At 40.9% G+C, this 21656-nt stretch overlaps 1 protein-coding gene across 4 annotated transcripts in view; it reads right to left on the bottom strand.

Moving 5' to 3' along the window:
• Positions 1-15545, bottom strand: part of kcnq4 (potassium voltage-gated channel subfamily Q member 4) — a 34745-nt gene extending 19200 nt beyond the window's left edge. For all 4 annotated transcript variants that reach the window (XM_077506587.1, XM_077506586.1, XM_077506585.1 and 1 more), the window contains exon 1: positions 14935-15545. In XM_077506587.1, coding sequence (XP_077362713.1) covers positions 14935-15278 — 344 coding nt within the window. In that variant the 5' untranslated portion in view covers positions 15279-15545. The remainder of the gene's footprint in view (positions 1-14934) is intronic.
• Between the last annotated feature and the right edge of the window lie 6111 nt (positions 15546-21656).

The following is a 21656-nucleotide window of genomic DNA, read 5'->3' on the forward strand; positions in this document are numbered from 1 at the left end:
AAAAAGTCATTTTTCTACTTGCTGTCTGTCGACTGATGATGACATCACCAGCTTACGACCAATCATGACTCACTTGTTTTCTGGGTTTGGTCAGTAAACTGAGCCATGATTGGTCGTTACCTACTTCCTCAGCACAGGTGATGACATCATCATCAGTCGACAGCAAGTTGAAAAAAATTTACTTTTTAAAAGGTATTCATTGCACATGAAAATGCTCTGAATTGTCCCGAGGTGTGCTTGTGAGTGGCCTGCAATTGGCTGGCGACCAGTTCAGCGTGTCTCCCGCCTTCTGCCCATAGCCAGCTGGGATAGGCTCCAGCACCCCCGCGACCCTTGTGAGGAGAAAGCGGTTAAGAAAATGGATGGATGGATTTATTGTCTGTATTATCTTCTTATCTTAGTCATCGTTTTTTTGGCCATTTTTTTCAATACATAATCTTAATTTTACATTTATTTTAATGAAATTACTGCTAATTATATTGTCTGACATAATTTATCGTATTTACGTACTGGTGTCGATTTGTTTCTGTGTTGACATTTTGTGTTGCTATGATTTTGTGTGCATCTTTTATTGACGTTTGAATGCACGGAGGTGATGGCCGCGAGGTTTAACAACAAAGTTTCGCAAATGCAATTTAGCTCTCCGATTGCTTTAATGGGCGCCGGCGAGGAAGGGGGCGAGGCGGGCTTTTACCGCCATTTTGCTGTTCAGCGTCCATAAGCTGCTCTCACGTTCCCCCGTGAAAAAAAATATTCCAGCCAGATAACGAGACATTTGATTCAATCATCCGTGAATGATGAACGGTGAGAGGGGGGGTATTATGCGAGCAGGAACGTAGCCTGTGTGAAAGGGGATTCTGAGATGGGGTGGGGCATGGGGGGGGGTTAAGTATGATAATCACTTCCACCACCGCCCTGTTGTTTTGTGGTTGCCCCCAATATTCCACCTTTGCACTTCTTTTGAGGCAATGGAATGCCAATTGTGTGATAAATTTGCATGAAAGGGGATTTTAAAAGCACCAGCATACGAGTCTGCCACAATGCTCGGACAGGATTTATACTCACTTTGTGTGCCTTGCTGTGAAGAAATCAACTGTTCGGGCAATATTGCTGGCTCGAATGGGCATATCTTCAGGGAACTGTGTGAAAGGGGTTTCAAATAAGTGATGGTTCATTTCGCACAGCCTGTGAAAGATTTTTCTGACAGAAGGGGTGGACAAAGTTAACTACGTAGAGTAGATATCAAATCTTCTCATAAAACGCTGATGTAGCATTTACGTGAAAATGTGTGAAAGGGGCTTCAAAAAGACACTAGCCGATTTCACACAGCCTAGAAAAGTCAGCATTGTTCTAATGGAAAGTGAGGACCTGATGTGCCAATTTTTCAGAAACTGTGTGAAAGGAGCTTCACGCAAGTTCTTGCCCATTTTACACATGCCGGACCTTCGGTTATTGTTCCGACATACCAATTTTTCAGGAACTCCGGTGTGAAAGGGGCTTCACATATGCACCAGCCTCTTTTACACAGACTGTGAAAGTTGGCCTTTTTCTGAGGACGAAGATGATCACTTACAGTACAGCCAGGTCTTCTGTTCAAACTTATGTGGTCATTATGCGACAAATCTGTGTGTAAGGGGTTTCAAATATGCACTAGTCCATTTTACACAGCCTGTAAAAGCTGTCAGTTTTTTTCCAAAGTAACGGGAGGGTTAAGTTGACCAACAAATAGAAAATTCTGGATCTTCTTCTTTGAACATTTAAATTTTCATGTAACAATTTAGAAGAAACTGTGTGAAAGGGCCTTTGTGAAAGCCAGAATTTCTTCACCTTTTTTTTTATGTTGCTGTTGTGCTTTAAAAGCAACAGCACAAAAAAGGCAGATGGACAAAGCTGACCCAGCAATTTACTTCAATCTGAAGTCATCTCTGTTCCAGGACACTGTCTGTGTGTAAGGGGAATTCCCTCATGCTAAAAAGGAGTGTGACGTTTAACATGCACGTTGAAAGTGATTGCCCTTCAACACACTCTGGCTACCCAATTTGTGGGCTCACAACGCCACGTGTGAAAGCACACCGTCGCGTCATATTTGGCCGCGTGAAAAGCACAGGCAGCCAGATGCCACATCTTCTCATGCGGGATCTCTGCGTGAAAGGGGCTGCTGTGATGATGACGTTGTGCGGTATCGTCGACGCCACAAGCAGGGAAGCCGACAAGCAGCTCCCTGAACACAAAACCCACAATCGCACGCGTGCAAACGACAGCGCTACCGTACGTGCGTCACCTTGTGCCAGCGCAGCGAAGAAAGGTGACTTTCCAAAGCAGCAAAAATCAAAACGACAACACTAACAAAAAAATATGAGACGTTAAGTGCTTTAAAAAAGTGCTGACTAAATGATCCAGAGGCTCAAGTGCTGGAACACCCCGCTTTCTCCCCCCTTCCCAGGAAGAAGGAGGAGTGGGGCGAAAGCGGGGGTGTTATGTTTGTTAGCTGACGTGACTCACAAAAAAAAAAAAAAAAAAAAAAAAAAAAAAAAAAAAAAAAAGGTATTTGTTTTCCCTCGTAGCTCCCGCGAACGCCGATCAATTATTTATTTGCACAATAAGGTGCAACGTGGATGACGCATGCTACATGCTAACCGACAATCGGCTCACTGTTGTGTGTAAAAGGTACCGATAGACAAAAAGCCGACCGGAATGCTATCATTTTGCGGTAGTACCGTAATCAGAGCCGCAGCTGAGACGGGACGATGCCTTGCGTGTAAGACGATGCCGCAATGTGGCGACAGGGGTGTGAAGTTTAACACCTGCCAGCTACTTCTCCCATTTGCTGGTCGTCTGTGTAAAAGGCAAAGGCAGATAAACACCTTGTACACTACACTACCACTTCTGCAGAAAACAGTGTGTGAAAGGGGCTTCAAATAAGGAGTAGCCCCCTTTACACTGTGTGTAAAAGCTGCCACTCTTGTGGCAGAATCCTGTGTGAAAGGCACAGGTGGATAAATCCCAGGTCTTCTACTACAGCTCGAACCGCAGAAACTTCGGCAGAAACTCTGCGTGAAAAAGGCTGCGGCTGTTGTAAGATGTTGTGCGATGGCGCCGCGCCGGTTAAAATGTCAGCGGCGGGCGGTCCGTCCCCCCCCCGCGCTAATTGGCCGCCTGCCGCCAACAATACGGCGGATAAATGTCAGCCGCGCTTTCGGCTTTGTCGCTGACACTCGTGTGACAGCATGCGTGTGAAAGACTTTCATTCCAAGCTCACGTGGCTCGCTCGCAAAACAAATGAAGCCCCTTTCATGCGGTTTCTGCCAAATAGGCACATCTCGGCCTTGATTGGCTTTTGCCCTTTTATAGAATTATTATTGCGCCGATCGTTTCAGAGGCAATCTGAAAAGCTTGAAGTGAAGCCCCTTTCACGCAGTTTCTGCAAAATTGGCACTTCCCTTTTTACACCCAACCCAACAAAGGTGGTGTAGTGCCACGATTGCGTTCAACAACAAAAAATAAGCAAAGAAAATTAAGAATAAGTATTATAATTCACACACTCAGTTTTGTGGAACACCTTTTCACACAGACAACAACCTGTCTACGATACTACCACCAAAAGTAGAATATTGTCGGGTTGACTTTGTCATCGCCACTGCTGCTTATAAACGGTACAATGAAACAGGGAGAAAAAAAAAAAAAAAAATCAAGAAATTCCAAATTTTCTGGCATCAAAAAATTTCACACAGCCTGTCAAAGCCGTGCCACCATTCAATCATGGAGAAAAATTTGCCGGGTCAGCTTGACCTTCCTATTTCGCTTCCTATTCCACTTTTTTACGTACAGGATATTGTCACTCACAACAATTGCTTTCAACACAAAGGGTGTTAAAGTTTACACCACTTGTCCCAGCTTTTCCAAAAATACCTTAACACACACACAGTCCGAGCTCTGATACTCTATCTGGAGGCGTAAAACTGATGATTCCACTTGGTCCTTCCATTCTGTCAACACCACTATTTATTTATACAAGTGAGAAAATGACAACTTTTACTGACAACTTCCCCTTTCACGCAGCACATTGCAGAAACTGAACCCAGCGAAGGCAAAAAATAGATATAAATAAATATTGCCAAACAAACACCCAGGGTGGAAAATGCCAATGTCAGGTGTTAACTTTGAAATTTTAAAACGCTGTCCCTGCTTTCCTGAAATACCTTACACACAAACGGCCATCCTACCTCTGAGGGTGTCAAGTTTCGGGGGGCGACTTCATCCCTTCATTTTATCGGCTGTTTATACACAACGGCGGAAAAATGTGATTTCAAAGAAAATTTTAAAGAAAACTATTGTTTGAATCAATTGTTTGTCATCATCATTCATAATTAAAAATACATAAATAATTTTTATTTTTACATCACTTTACATTTGATCAACAGAATGATTATTTAAATGCAATTTGTGTGCAATTTGTGTTAAACTACTTTTTAAAACCCGATAATTTTTACTTTGTTTGAGAGTTCTATTAATTTCTTAAATAATTTTTAAATCAAAAACACCATATATTTTTACATTACGTTTATATTTAACTACTTTTTTTTAAAATATACAGACAATTGTTAATTTGTTTAAGAGTTCTATTAATTTCTTAAATATTTTTAAAATAAAAAACACTATATTTTTACATTACATTTATATTTAACTACTATTTTTTTTTTAAATATACACCCAATTATTAATTTATTTCAGAGTTCCGTTATTTCTTAAATATTTTGTAATTAAAAAACACTGTATATATTTTTACATTACATTTATATTGAACTTCTTTTTTTAAAAATATACAATTATTGTTCATTTGTTTCAGAGCTCTATTAATTTCATAAATATTTTTAAATAAAAAACACTGTATATATTTTTACATTACATTTATATGTAACTACTTTTTTTTAAATATATAGACAATTAGTGTTAATGTGTTTAAGAGTTCTATTAAATTCTTACTTTTTTTTTTAAAAAAGAACACTGTATATATTTTTACATTACATTTGTATTTATTACACAAATATGACTATAGATATATATCTATTGCATAAGGTATAGTTTTTTTTATTGTATATATTTAGATTTATATTTTTAACAGACAGATGGTGTACTGTCGTAATAATAATATAATAACTACGATATCCTCTTTTAATATCCATCTATATTTTTATGCATGTAAAAAAATGTGTTTGTGGTTTCCACGTCGACTAAATAAATCGATGCTGAGTGGGCAATTGTGCAAATCAGGCAATTTTTAGCAAGCGCAATGACATGACATGCTGCTGGTTACATTTTTCTGTTGACACTTTCCAGGACAAGCGCACACATGCGTGAAAAGCGCGCACATTTTCCACACACACTTGCACTCATACGCACAAATTCAGTCCGTCAACGCACACATACAGACAAAGAGTCACGCACGCACGCGCGCACGCCAGGCCGGGCCTTATAAATCCCGCCGGCGCGCTTTTGTGATTGTGTTTGAGGCCGGTCGTCATGGTGCCGCTTCCTGGCGTGTTTACAGTGAGCGCCGCCATAAATTAAGACCATCTCAACAACTCGTATACGCACGTGGGCGCAAAAAGCGGCCCAGGCGCCTTTGCGAGGCCTTCGCGCCAGCACCAAAAAAAAAACAAAACAAAAACGTTTCTAAAAGGCCAGCAAGAAGATGGACGCCCAACTCTTGGTGGGAGCTTACGGAAAGAAAAAAAAAAAATCATGCACACGCACTCTAATGGAGGCGTGTGACAAATATGCTGACACGGGAATACAGCACAGCGGCGGCGGCGCGCAATGTGAAATCATGCGAGCGCTCGGGCGGGTGTTGTGGTTTGTTGTCATCCTGCGAGCAGAGCAGACAAAAAAACGACAACCGACACACTGTCATGTCACAACTGTCAACTTGCAACTCCATTGAAGACCTCCACCAATGCTCAACAGGTCTGTGGAACTTGCAACGGCACCTTTTGCTCTCATGCACCACTTGGGCCCAATGCAAGCGGACTGTAACATTGTGAAGTAAGGGCGGGAACCTCTCGCAAGCTCACCATGTGACACGATAACGATTATCTCGCAACATTCTCAATATATTGGTCAGGTCTCGGGCTGGCTCTAAAATACCGATATCAAATCGATATTCATTTTCACAGCCCAAAAATCGATTCATAAAAGCATGAATTTTAATACAGCTTTGAATGTTAATATACGGAATGTAAATGTGATAATTTGCCAGTGTTTTTGCCATTTTATTTTCATAGCTCTGCGGTTGTCATCGATTTCAATTCTTATTTACGGTTTTGATCAGGTTATGTGAAATAAAACATACATGATACGTCATTGTCAATTAGTACAAAAGTCAAATTTAGTAGTAAAACTAAAATTCAATTAAAAAAAATGACCTACGCTCAAACTAAATGCCAAGATGATCAAATGTGGTGTATTTTCTATACATTTTTAAAAACTGAGGCATACCTAAAAAATACAAATATTCAATAACTAGACTAAGTGCAATTTTGAGAGAAATTGCATGGAAATACTGAAAGCTAATAGCCGAATGAAGTAAATTGAAAGATAAATTGTAAGGAAAATTATATTTTAAATTGATTATTGTAACTATGTGATTCAATGATAAATGTAAATATTCATATTTTTACCAATGCACCATGTAAGAGAAACAAGTTTCGACTAATTTGCAGCTTTGCTACTTGTGGGAATATCCGCCATATGAAAGTCAAATTGGTACTGCATGAAATCCTGAACTGAATCCAATATCAATGTGAATCGAATTGAATCGGGCCCTCCTGAACCGAATCAAATCGATTTTTGAAAACCGAATCGATACCCAGCCCTAGACTGGCTCTAGATTATCGTGGATTTATGACCATCAGGTCCTAAATCCACGATAATCTGCGTTAAAAACTTTTTGTACCATCACTGAAACACAACACGTGTTTTTTGCTTTGTTTTTTTAAACAAATACAAATTTCTATGAACAAATTTGTGTCTTTCTAAAACATTTAAGTCATGCAAAATGTCTTACAGAGTTAATTGCTTAATTTTATAAACTGTGGCAATTTTTTTGCGTAACATTGCAAAAGGGAATAAATAAAATGACTTAAATATTAAATCAATATTAATATTCCTCACAAAATGTGTGCTTCAAAATGTCGAAACATAAAATATGTTTTAAAATGTTCAAATTGAAGATATAATACACATTTTTCATAGAAACATATGCAAAACAGTCAAATAAAATGTCTTCCACAATTCAAAGAGCGCTGATGAGTCTTCTTCGCCTGAAGACTTGCGTCCATTTCCCCGCCACTCCGATGAAGCGCTCCCCCTAGTGGCCCGCCAAGTAATTGCTCAATAATTGCTCGTGAACAAGTGGCTGTATATTAACTACAAATATCGCGCTACTTGCGTACGTGTATCAATAATCTATCGGGAGACAAAGTATCATGATTTATCGTGACATCAATATATATATATATATATTGTAACACTCTTATTGTCAAGTGAAAAAATAACCGCACATCATCTTGCCATGTCCAAAAAGTGCTGAATCATCACTTCCTGTCTTGAGCGGCAGTTTTGCCTAAACGGGTGTTGAAGTGGCACAGGTGGCGAGCGACTCGTCGTCTGCGTAAACAAACGACTGCGAGCGCGTGACGTCGCCCAGTCAACAACAAAAAAACAAAAAAACATTCCGTCTTGTTACCGGTTGGCCACTTTTGCCGGGGACGCGGGTGGGTTGTGACGCTCATTTCTGATTTAAAGCCGTGTGAGAACCAAAACACGGGTAGCGGGGAGGAGAGACGACTCCCAGAACAGCTGAGAGTTGTCGGCTAAAAAAGAAAGCAGGGGAATGTTGACGGTCGCCGCCAGAACTGCCACATCCAGGCCCAAGTCTTTAAATCTCACAGTTATTAGCAACCACGACAAGCGTTAGTGGAAGCCCATTCTAGATGCTCCCACTGTTGAGAAACCACACACTAAAGAGTCTTACAATTTTAGAAATGAACGCTCGCTGTAGTTTCCGACACTATGAAAGCACCCTGAATGCACCAGTTGGCTTACGGAGCGTTAGCAACTAGCAAGTGTGTAGCGTATGTTATTCTGTCGTCCCGAAGCGTCCTTTAAAACTGTTTCATGCGTTGACGTTAACCGTAAAACTAAATACACAACATTAACTCATTCACTCCCAACCCCATTAGCTCCCGGCTGTTTTACTAAATTTTGACAAATTTTGCAAGGCCCACCCGACTATTGTGTTCTATCGCTATGAAAACATGGAACCTACCAAAAGAAAGATTAGAGTCAGGGAAAAAAAAAAAAAGTATATTTATATCTGTTTCTGTTTTTGCAGGAATTATAAAATTATAATTAGAATATAGCTAAGTTTCATGATTATTCACATTCCTGGTGAAAACGAGTAGGGAAAAGAGTTTTTTGCAACATGGCCTGGTTGAGCTCTTATACTCTGCTGCCACCTGCTGGCCGGTTTTGTAATAACTACCATTGCTTCAAGCATTCTCTTCAGTTCCGAGGTTGCATCAAACGCCTTCTGTATGCTCTAGCATAAAACAACATTAAAAAAAAACAACAAAAAACGTATAAATACGTCTTTGGGAGCAAATGAGTTAAGAATGACATCCACTGTATATTTAAATAAAAAACACGCTTCGTTTTCAAAACATCGCTAGCCTAGTGCTAACAGGAAGTTAGCAAATGATAAGACAAAGGCACAAAAAAAAAAGGTTATTTTAATAGAATTCAATTGCAACTTTCTTCTGTACTCACTTTAAGTGTGCACACCATGGAGGCATGGCACCACACTGCCCCCAAGAGGACATAACGCACAGAAACAACTCAGTATTATTTGTTCTGTTTTTCCAGTTAAGAATTACATCCATTGTAAATTTAAATTTCAAAACAGGCTTCGTTTTTAAAACGTTGCAAGCCTAGTGCTAACAGGAAATGCTAACAGGAAGTTAGCATCGACTTCGAGAGTGTTTTTCCTTCAATTAACGAATATCCACACACAAATCTTGCGGGAACACATTCCCACCGATGCGATAACACTACGCAAAGGCACAAATTCTTCCAAATGTGCGAAAAAATGAGTTATTTTAATAGAATTCAAACGCAACTTTCTTCTGTACTCCTTTTAAGTGTGTAGCTCAGTGGGTGCACGGCACCACACTGCCCCCAAGAGGCCAAAACGCACGGGAACATCTCAGATCCGCCGATCCCATTCGAGAAAGACACGTCGCTGCAGAATAAGCGGGTGTCAACACTCTCCGCGGATTGGCCGCCTTGCAGGAGGTTTCAGCGAGACACTTTTTTGTTTTTTTGGTGCCCCTGAAAGGAGAAACGAAAGCAGCCGGCGAGGCCGGAAGGGAGCGAGGATGCCGAGACGTCAACAGCGCGGCTACTCGGCAACGTTGGCGTCCACCGGAACACTTTCCTCCAATTTCACGCGGCCATCAATCGGCTCTTGGAATTCCCGTCGCAAGATCCCGTCGTGACGTACCTGGACGACGCGCGCCGACACATTTGGCTCATATTCTCAACAAAATCACTTTGACTCACCGAGTAACTGTAACTTAAGAAACGAAAGCCAAGCAAAGTTTGCCATAAAATGTCAGAAAAAAAGCCCTGCTAGGAACAGCTGGAGTTTATTTGGGGTTAACTCAGACTGCCATTTAAATGTTGCCAAGCGTGAAGACTGAATGCGATTGGCTCATTCTGAGCACAGCCCCACCCCCAAATTGTAACTAACTAGAATGAAGTAGAACTTGCGTTTTACGTGGCTCAGAGTTAAAACCAAAGCTGGGAGACGGCGAGGTAGGATGGGAGGACGCGAGGGAGCGCGGCAGGTCAATTAGAGTGGGAAGGACGGCTAATGAGAGATCCAGGAAGGGCGAGCGAGCGAGCGAAGAGAGAGAGAGAGTGAGTCAAGGCATGGGGATCGTAAAGGATCGTTAATGGAGCAGAATTTACACCGGCCGCTGATGTGAATGCATAAAGTTAAAATATGTCCAGTTTGGAGGGGAAAAAAACAAAACAAAACAAAAAAAGACAAATGCACAAAACAAAACAAAGGCTATTTTGTGACATCATTGCATTGGAGCTGCATTTTGCTGACGAGGTGACAAGCAAAAATCATAAAGTGGAGGCCGCAACGTTGAGCTCATTTGTCGAATTTTGGTATATTTGGAAATATTGGCAATCAAAATGATTATTCTTTGTTTTTTAATATTTAAATGTTTTTATTCATCTCTTTTATAATTTAGTTATTTTTAATGTTTTTCCCTTTTAATATGTTTGTATTTTTATATATTTTGTTGTTTAATATTTTCTATAAAAAAATACTTTTAATTATTAATTCATCATGCATTCAACATGTTTTTTAGTTTTCAATTACCATTTGATTAGTTTTTTTTTTTTAAATATGGTTTGTCGAATTTCAGCACATTTGTAAATATTGCAATCACGATGATTATTCTTTGTTTTTTAATTTTTAAATGTTATTCACCCCTTTTATTATTTACTTATTTTTAATGTTTTTCCCTTTTAATATGTTTGTATTTTTATATATTTTGTTGTTTAATATTTTCTGTAAAAAAAAATACTTTTAATTATTAATTCATCATGCATTCAACATGTTTTTTAGTTTTCAATTACCATTTGATTATTAGTTTTTTTTTTAAAATATGGTTTGTCGAATTTCTGCACATTTGTAAATATTGCAATCACGATTATTCTTTGTTGTTTTTTAATTTTTAAATGTTATTCACCCCTTTTATTATTTACTTATTTTTTATGTTTTTCTCCTTTATTATGTATTTTGTTGTTTAATGCTTTTTTATATTTAAAAATAATTTTAATTGTTAATTCATCATGCGTTTGTCAGATTTCAAAATATTCGTAAATATTGGCAATCACAATGATTATTCTTTGTTCATTTTTATTATGTACTTATGTGAATGTTTTTCTCTTTTATTATGTGTGTATTTGTATGTACTTTTTTGTTGAATAATTTTTATTTTTAAAGAATTCATTTAATTATGTATTTATTACTATGAACATGTTTGTTCAGTTTTCAATTTCTTATCGTTATTTCTTTCTTTATTTTTTCTCTCATAAACTTGCCTACAAACACGTCATATTTAATTTTTCAATGCAAATGTGCTCTTTGTGCATTAAGAACTCATTCAATGTCAGGGACATTTTTTTTTTTTTTTTCCTTCTCATTGGAACTCACACATTCAGTCACCTGGTATGTACTTTTACATATTTTTAAATTGTTTCACACGCTCGGGTAAGAAGAGGTTCTGAAAACGACTGAAGGAGTTTTTCCAGTGTCAAGTGGAAGCCCCTTTCACGCCGCCACAGAGCGCGGTGGAGTTCTGTTGAGACTTTCTCCCAGCTCATCTATAAATACGACAACTTTAGGCTCAAGCTTTCCTAAACACACGCGCACACGCACACACAGTAGCTGGAAGGGAGCGTGGGCCATAAAAGGTGACGGGGGATGTTTTCCCGCACGGAGCCAACGACTGAAGCCGACCGACTTTCAGACCGACAAAATCCGTTTTTGCGCTACTGAAATAAACGACATGTGAAATATTGTCCGGTCGTTCCTCAACGAAACAAGAAACAGAAGCGAAGCTTCATCCGTATTAACACGGCATCAAAAAGGTAAAAAGTCGCCATGAATAATCATACTTGGACTGCACATGATCTCGCCGCAATCAATAATTCATGGACGCTCTATTTCCACCCATCAATCAATCATTCATCAATCACAAGACGCTTCTATTACTATTACTGGATTTCCAGAGACGTGATGTCGCTTTTTTTTGGGGGGGGGGGGGGGGGACTGATTTAGCCTGGTGAAGACCCTGCTGGGACCCAAGGGGGCGGGGCCGGGGTGGGGGCATGTGACGCGCTATATGCGGCCCTGGGTGAGGGGTCAAAGGTGAAGGCAAACATTGATAAACGATCCCTCAAGGGAACATATTTTCTTCCTGATATTTGGGAGCTTATCAGAAGTCTACACACCCCTGTTCAAATGCCAGGTTATTCTGACATTCAAAAAATAAAAATAAAAAATTCCCATTATTAATATGACTGATAACCTTCAAAAATCAACTGAAAAGCCTACTAGAACATCTGATGTTGTTTTTGGGGTGCATCAGAGGCAATACTAGGTTGAAAGACACATTCCCAGAAGCAAGCGGGTGTGCACACTTATGCAACTACAGTATCTCTATTTTATTTTTTTTTATTCTATTGAAATTATACAAGTCATCTTAATGGTGGACAAGATTTGAAATTATTTGTCCTTTTTTTATATATATATGTCATGACAAAAAACAGGCATTTGAGCAGGGGTGTGTCCACTTTTGAAAACCAGTGTAACGTGTACGTGAAAAGTGTGTAAAAATGCATGAACCACTCCAGAAGGTACTGTGGATCAATTGTCCCTTAAAGTCCATCATTTTAGAAATCAAAGAAAACCCCGTTAGCAAGTTAGCATTAGCACCAGCGAGAAAGAGCAAATCTCCGGGATTTCACGTCGAAAAAAAAACGAGTCCAATTCTTTTAAATTGGTTTTATATCACCAAAGAATTTCTCATAATGTTCTAAAGTTTTAATGACGCATTTCAAGCATTTTGATCTTAAAAGGAAATGTGAAGTTAGCGCTGCTCCGTGCTAGCATGCGGCTCAATTCCGTTAGCAAACATCAAAGCCGCCACACGCAACATGGCCGAAATCTCTTCCACAGCCGACACCGCGGCATGTGAAACGGGATCCTGGCGCGAGCGCGGCGCCGCTGTCCGGCTCGCCAAAACAAAGTGCTCGGGATTTCCCTGGGAAATAAAAAGCTCGATGATGGCATGAGCGGCAGCGGGGCGGGCGGCAGCTGCGCGCGCAAAACTCGCAGGCGCGGCTCAGGGAGCGTCCCAATGCCAACGCCGCGTCCGCAGCATGTGCCGGGCGGACGACAACTGCGGCAAAAGAAAGACAAAGCAGCGCTGACACACTTTGTATATAAAGCCACGCGTGAACTTTGACTTTTGACGCGGCATTCTTCATTTGATAAGGACAATAAAAAATACAAAATAAAAAAAAAGCTGACTCGCAAACAAATTTGCCGGCGACGCGCTGACAAAAAGGTCGTGACTTTGTTGACATGTGCAAGATACGTTTTGTCCAACAATCGTGACTTTTGTCACCTTTTGATGACGATGTAAACCGTATTTTTCCGACTATAAGTCGCACTTTTTTTTTTTTTTTTTACATAGTTTGGTTGGTCCTGTGACTTATGCATACTCAGGTTCTACTTGTATATCTTTAGTTTATTTTAAAAAAATATATTTTTTTACATATTTATTAGGGGTGTTAAAACAAATCAATCCAGCGATATATCGCGATATTACGCAATTTTCGTATCGATTCAATATGTGGACAAGTCGATATTTAAACATCAATTTTTGATGGAAATATTCAGCAAAATTTAGCGTTAGGGTTCCCACTTTACGCATGGAAGAAAATTATATTATATTATTTCAATGCTGTTGAAATATGAAACACTTTTCATGCAACCCGTTTGTTAAACAGTGTTAAAGTTTCAGTTAAATCATACAAATCTTACAGTGTACATGGACAAGTTCACTGATTTTCTAAATTCGAGTCAAATTAAATCCCAATAATCGAGCTGCATCGGGATTAATCGGTATTGAATCGAATTGTGACCTATGAATTCGCGATACGGATCAAATCGGCAGGTGCTAGGCAATTCGGAAGCCGCGATATTTTGATGTTTTTGGAATGAAACTGAATACAAACACCCCAAAAACCTAAAAAAAAAAAAAAAAAAAAAAAAAAAAGAATGGACATAAGAGTTTTTCCAAATAACAGCGACTTGTAAATATGAAAATTAGAGCTTGGATTTGGACCCTAAAATCGCTGCTTCCCAATCGCGACGATGGCAGCAAACAAATGATTTCAAAACTTTGGCTTCGTTTAAAATAGTTTTTATCTATCGACAGTAAAGTCGAACATCCTCAGTGAATTGTCAGATTGGAAGACAAGAAATGCCCCAAAAAAAATAAAAAATAAAAATACACGGGTAGCAATTAGTTGACTTTCAACTTCGTTACAGAGTACAAAAGTTGACGACCGTAACCGACCAGTCGTGTTTTGTTGACATTCGCAAATTCCTTTTGGAATTGATATCGTTGTTTTGTCGAAACCCTGCTTATTTTTTTTGGGTCAAAAATGTCAGAACAGGGTTTTACTAGTTGCAGTCACGCCAAGTACAGATCGAGTCCAATTTTTGCCACATAATAAACTGGTCGTTTCTCGACGTCTCCAACAAAATCGAAAGGTCAAAATGTCATTCAAATCTCATTCAGAACAGGTGTGCTATCACTCATCTGAGCTCCAACACTTAGCGTTGCTGCATACTAAAAAGTTCCACTCCCAACAGCAAAAAAATGTTCGTTTTTGTCACATAAATGCAATGCTATGTTTTCCAACACCAAAACAATCACGGGGCAAAACTGTCGGAATCCAATAACTTGAACACGCCGCTCATTCCAAACAAACAATCCGGAACAAAATGCATGTCTCATCCGGGAACTTGCTTTCTATACGGTATATGTGCTGTGGGGTGCTGATGTCATCATCAATTCTATCGAGATGGATCGATTTTAATCTACAAAATCCCCCCCACGTGACTTCATTAAGTGTAAATTGAAGAGCGAAGCTCCCACTGAGATGAGGCACGGCTGAGACGCTGCCTGCGTAATTGCAAGATCCATCAAGCAGCTGAGACGACAGCACGTGACTTCCTTCTGTTTTCTTTTTGAAGTATGAACATGCACGGGAACTCACATGAAGACGTGGTAGATGAAGGCCCATCCCCGCGGGCGCTCCAGCACGTTGTACAGGTAGTTCTGCAGCTTCCGGAAGCGCTTGCTGCTCAGGGACGCGGCGGCCCGGGGCCCCGGGGGGCCCGGCAGCGGCGTGCCCAGCAGCCCGGTGCGGTGCGACGGCAAGCCGCGCTCCGGGGTGGACGGCTCGCTGCTGCGCTCCGCGTGCACGGCGGTGAGCGCCACGAACTCCGCCCGCCGCTCGTCGCCGGCGGCCGGCGGCGGTGGCGGTGGCGGCGCCAGCATTCGGAAGCCGCCGCCGCCGTTGTTGGCGCTGGTGGTGGTGGTGGACGGGCTCCCCAGCATCAACCCCTCCGGGACGCAAACTTTGGATCCATCCGCGGAAACGCTGCGCGCCGTAAAAAAAAGCAAAAAAAAAAAAAAAAAAAACACGCGTGGAGGTTTGTTTGCTTGTTTGTTGTTGTTTTTAAAACTACTTGAAGTCAAGTTACGGTCGCTAATAAGTGAAGCGTCCGGACGCGCGTGTCGTGACCTGCAGACTTCATGCTTGCTTGCTTGCTGGCTTGATCGGAAGTGGTCGCGCGCACTTCGTGTCCACTTTGAGAGTGGGAGTCCAGGCCAGGTGGAGGAGGAGGAGGAGGAGGAGGAGGAGGAGGAGGAGGAGGGAGGGAGGGAGGGTCGCGCGCACGCCAGTCTGCCGTCGCTCCGCCTGCGCCCGTGGAGCGCGCGCGTCGTCGTTGCGCACGCACCGAAACAGAAGGATGAATGAGGGGGAAAAAAACAGTTTTAAGTTCAAAATAAATAAATAAACAAACTTCGGCGTTTAGAGATTTATGTCTAAAAAAAAAAAAAAAAAACACTTATTAGACTTAAACAAAAAAAAATTTACAGAAAATTTGAACAGTCACTGAAGTCACATATTAAAGAGATTTGCCCCCCTCCCCCTCCAAAATAAACACAAATAAATTTGGGGATATTTCAATGGCTGACTAAGTTTAAAAAAAAATAAAAATACTTCTGCGTTTAGAGTTTTGTCTGGGGGGAAAAAATATACTTTCTAGACTTAAAACAACAAAAAACAATTTAAAAAACATTCGAAAACAGTCACTGATGGCACATATTAAAAAATTTGCCACCCCCCCACCCCCAAACAAAACAAAAGAAAACAAAACAAATAAATACATTTGGGGGTATTTCAATGGTTGACTTTTTCAAGTTAAAAAAAAAACAAAAAACTTCTGCGTTTAGATTTGTCTTAAAAAAACAAAAAAAACACTTATTAGACTTAAAAAAATTACACAACATTCGAACAGTCACTGAAGTCACATATTAAGAGATATTTGTCCATTAATTTATTATAAATACATAAATATAACAAAATGCATACACTGTTTTGCATAATATTTAAATCTTTATTTTTCTCTCTCTTTTTTTTAAATGCAGGTCACCATTAGTGGATTTGATTAGCAACTGTAACCACTGAAGTTTCTGCTGAGTATTTGGGCAGTAAATTACTTTCAGCATTGACCTTGCTACTTGACGCGACAGGTGTCATGCGTGCTATCCAAGAGTGTGTGTGTGTGTGTGTGTGTGTGTGTGTGGGGGGGATCCAGGTCATAAAACAACTTCATCAATGTCAACGTGGAACAACAGACCTTCACACCCGTACACTTGGAAAGGGATACAAGTTGTGAAGGACCCCTCCAAACTGACAAACACCACTACAGAACAAAATGGCCGACTTCCTGCTTTTGTGGGTCTCTTCATGATGGACACGTCAACCACATTTCATGTTACTAAGTGAAAGTGGCTTGGGGGGTCACCATCGACTATTAACTCATTCACTCCCAGCCATTTTCACTGAAGCAACCCCATTTGCTCCGGGCTGTTTTACTGGATTTTGACTGATTTTGCAAGGCCCATAGACTATTATGATCTATTGCTATAAAAACATGGAACCTACAGAAAGAAAGATTAGAGTCAGGAAAAAAAAAAAAAAAAAAAAAGTATGTTATATCAGTTTCCGTTTTGCAGCAATTAGAATTAGAATATAGCTAAGTTTCATCATTATTCACAAATCTTTTTAAAACAGTGGGGAAAGAGCTTTTTGCAACATGGCCCTGGTTGATCTCTTATACTCTGCTGCCACCTGCTGGCCGTTTTTGTAATAACCATTGCTTCAAGCATCTCTTCAGTTCAGAGGCTGCATCAAAGCCTTCTGTATGCTCTAGCATAAAAAATAAAAATTAAAAATTAAAAAAACGTATAAATACGTCTTTGGGAGCAAATGAGTTAATAGATTAGCTTGTAATGTATTGCAATTTATCGAATGCACTTTGTGATGTGTGCAAGGCAGCCACTTGTATTCTAATCTGAAGAATATTTTTGTTCACCTTTGCTCTGATGGAACGTCACTTATGTGTGCCGAAGGGGAGTTGGGGGGGTTGGCTGTCGCAGAAGCAGCGGGGACAGGTGCTGTGTGGCTGGCTTGGGGAGGGGGCACAAAGTCGAACAACAGCCTCCTCCGAGGACCTTCGACAATAAATGCACAAGCATAAACCTGTCAAGTGGGCCTCTGGCGAATGCATTGCATTGTCAACACCCACCCAACCCTCACTTTGTCATCTGACCACCAAAAGGTGACGTCGGCAAAGGCCGCGCCGCTCGTCCTGCGATCCAAAAGCACAGTGAAAGTTTTGCGACGTGCGGGAATGCGGCTGGAAATCCCTCACAAGTCACAAATCCGGATTTCTAATCTTCCCAGGGTCCCCTCGCGGCGCCGCGCGAGGTTTGACGTCTCTTAATCGCCCCCAAAACTTCGTTCACCTTTGCCCGTTGAACTGAAAAGAAATGCCGTTAATCCGTTCCGACCCTTACACAAACCACCAACAAAGAAATAGAACTGTTAACCCATTCACTGCCATTGACGTGTATATCCGTCAATGGCAGTGAATGAGTTAAGTCAATCCCGTTCCATTGACATGTATATACGTCAATGGCAGTAAATGAGTTAAACATCAGCAAATAGAATGTAAATAGTTAAAACATTTGTTGCATCATGAAGTTATGTGTCTGGCGTCGACTCTTTGGCCACCAGGGGGCAGTATAATACATACAGACACTGGATTTGATGACGAGTCGTAGAAGAAGTCCGCTATTGCAACTGCAGTCTCGTGTTTTTTTGCAGAGGATCGTTAGCCTAAGTGATTTTCAAATATTTCCTGGGAAAAACAACAATGGCAACAAAAACAGCATGGAAAAAAAAATACAATACTTAAATAAAATGGTAAAAATATATAAATTCACTATTAAAACTGTAAATTATGTTTTGCGCAAATTTTTTTACAAAATATATAAACTAAATGACTACAAAATTGCGATTAAAAAACAACAACAATTTTTTCCACTAACGTTAGTACAAAAACACATTTCATAAATAATGCATCATCCAATGAAAATCATGCAGAGTACCAGAAGTAAACACAAAGCCAGCCTGTGCTGGGAACCGTCGAGCGCCCCCCCCTGCACGAGGTGGCGTGCCGACGGACGCATTCACATCAAAGCCGCTTCAAAATAACACCCCCACCTCCCTCAGTAGCGGGGCATCCAGCCCTTGGCCCCGTGGGGCCCGAGGGGGATCGGTTGGGGGGGGGCTCCCTGACAACACGGGACAGCTGAGTGGGCTCAGACTGAAAACTGGCGTTGTAACGTGATGGTTGAAGAGGGGAAAGGCTTTATAATCCACATCATCAACAACCTCTTGTACCGGAGTGGAATAACAGTCGGGGATCACCCGAAGGTGGGGCGGGGGACGGGGGACGGGGGGTTAATTACGCTTTGTTGGCGGTGGAAACCCTCATGCTCCCTTATGTGTTGTTTTTCCACTCCAGCCTGGGAGCCACTCAGGGAAAGGAACTCTGAGAGGGTCTACGGGGACTTCAAACTCCTCCCGTCAGCAAATGTGCACATTACGGTCAGACCATTGACACACCTCCCACCCTCACCGACCTCTACCCCCCACGCACCCCCACCGCTGCTTAATGGCCTCCTCGGCCCCAGAGTCGCCCGTATTTGACCTTTTTCCCTTCAAGTTCTGCTCTTGAACGTGTCTGGAGAACCTCAGACAGAGGTGAAGGGGGGGGCCCACATTTGTTGATACAGCACAGCGGCGCTGCATTAGCATAGTGGGGGACGTGAGGCTGTCGCCGCCTAAACGGGCTGCAGGAGAAATCAAAACAAAAAGGGAAAATGACAAATGCTGGAAGCGTTTTGTTTGGTATGCTTCCAGAATAGACCTGTGTCACTCACTGGTATCAGATGCTGCTGGGAATTCAGACCCAACTGGCTAAATGGGCAGCAGTGCTAATCAAAATGAACAACATGTAGTAAAAAAAATAAAAAATAAAAATGGTTGTCAACATTAAAATAACAACTGCACTTATCTTTAGCCCAGAGAGTCATTGGTTGTAGAAAGCGAAATTAATTCAGGCCCGACTAATTTTTGCTTGGATGGGCTGCAGCAGTAACGAAAAACTTATAGTTGAAAAGCAAACGAGCATTTTGTTGGTATGCATCCACAATACAGAACTGTGTCACTGGCACCAGATGCTGCTATGAATTCAGACCCAACTAGTTCACTGGCTAGACAGGTTGCAGGACCAATCAAAATGAAAGAGATAACAAAACTGGTTGTGAATATTAAAGTAATAACTGCACTTATCTACACTACAGAGAGTCATCGGCTGAAGAAGTTGAAATAAATTCAGGCCGACTAATTTTTGCCGAGATCGGCTGCAATGAAAACCTCAAGTTGAAAGGCAAACAAGCATTTAGTATCTACACATCCACAATGCAGACCTGTCTCACTGGTACCAGATGGTGTTTTTAAATTCAGACCCAACTAGTTAACTGGCTAAACAGGCTGCAGTACTAATCAAAATGAGAGACATGCAAAACAAAGGTTGTAAACAGTAAAACAACAACTACATACCTTCAAAAAAAGAGTCACTGGTTGCAGAAGGTAAAACTAATTCAGGCCCGACCAATTCAGAAGGGGTTGAATGAAAACCTCAATACTGCAGTCACTGCAGTTGAATAGATGGTGCTATGAATTCAGACCCAACTAGTTAACTGGCTAGATAGGCTGCAGTACTAATCAAAATGAAATACATAACAAAAATGGTTGTGACTATTAAAGTAACAACTGCACTTTTCTCCAACACAGATACAATCATTGTTGCAGAAGGTGAAATTAATTCAGGCCCAACTAATTTTTGCCGAGCTGAGCTGCAGAAGAAATGAAAACCTTAAGTTGAGAGGCAAACAAAGCATTTTGTAAGTATGCATCCACAATACAGGCCTGTGTCACAGGTACCAGATGGTGCTATGATTTCAGACCCAACTAGTTAACTGGCTAGACAGGCTGCAGTACTAATCAAAATGAAAGACATGCAAAAGAAAAACGGTTGTAAACAAAGTAACAACTGCATTTTTCTACAATACAGATAAAATCATTGTTGCAGGTGAAATTAATTCAGGCCCGACTAATTTTTGCCTAGATGGGTTGCAGAAGAAATTAAAACCTTAAGTTGAAAGGCAAACAAGCATTTTGTAGGGATGCATCCACAATACAGAACAGTGTCACTGGCACCAGATGGTACTATGAATTCAGACCCAACTAGTTAACTGGCTAGAACAGGCTGCAGTAATCAATGAAAATTTGAAAGGCACATACATAAAGAATCGTCCATAGATCTACAACAGCGTGTCTGTGGGCTGTGTCTTTAATCCAGGCCCTCCCAACAACAATTTGCTGCCTAAATGGGCTGCAGAAAACATTTGAACTGGAAATTTAAAAAAAAGTAAGCAAGATTGAGGTTCTTGTAGGGAGAAATTAGCACCTCTGCATCTCCTTGCTGACACGTGTGGGATCTTTGACATACAAAAATAAACAAAACATAATCACAACACCAACTGGCTGATAGTGTCGAGTGAAGTTCCTGTCAGGAACAAATCAGCATATCCATAAATCATAATATATCTGCGCTTCAACTTTTTCACTTCACTCAACCAATTGACATGAATTTACAAAAACAAACTCGGGAATATCATTCCGCCTTGGAGTCAAGATTTTGTACATTCCTTACGATTATTCCCTGCCATCTGACCGCAATCTAAAAAAAAAAAAAATGAATTATTAATCTGCGATTGATCCTTTTAACGTTCTCATTGATCAAGTAATGCACATGCAGGTGTGGCGGCGCAAAAAGGCCAGAGAGGCCAAAGCGGGAAGTTGGACGCTCGGCTACATTTTTTGACAGTCACAGGCTCAATTCAAGCGCGAGTCAAAGGCTTCTTTGTGACCTGCAAGCAGCCCCCCCCCCAAAAAAAAAAAATGGCAGACATCACGTCACTCTGTGGCGGTGGAGGTGGCGCAACGTCACAAGCCAGCTGCACAGGAAAAAGACACAATCAAGCCACCAAAATTCAAAACGGTGAAACAAAAACAGAGCTGAAAACTAAATGTAGCAGGCAGGAAAGGCTACGCAACACGTTGCGGTGGCGTCAAAGCTAATTTTAGTCGACTTGGAAACAGAACCCGTTTTGGTTGGGAGCTACAAAATGAGATGTTTTTGTTTTGGTTGTTGATATGGACTATTTCGGGGATTTTTCCACACTCAAACACGGGTGAAAATAGACTATTTCAAGCCTCTAAAAATTGAA

Source organism: Festucalex cinctus, chromosome 19 (genome assembly GCF_051991245.1).
Source record: "Festucalex cinctus isolate MCC-2025b chromosome 19, RoL_Fcin_1.0, whole genome shotgun sequence".
NCBI classification, from domain to species: domain Eukaryota; kingdom Metazoa; phylum Chordata; class Actinopteri; order Syngnathiformes; family Syngnathidae; genus Festucalex; species Festucalex cinctus.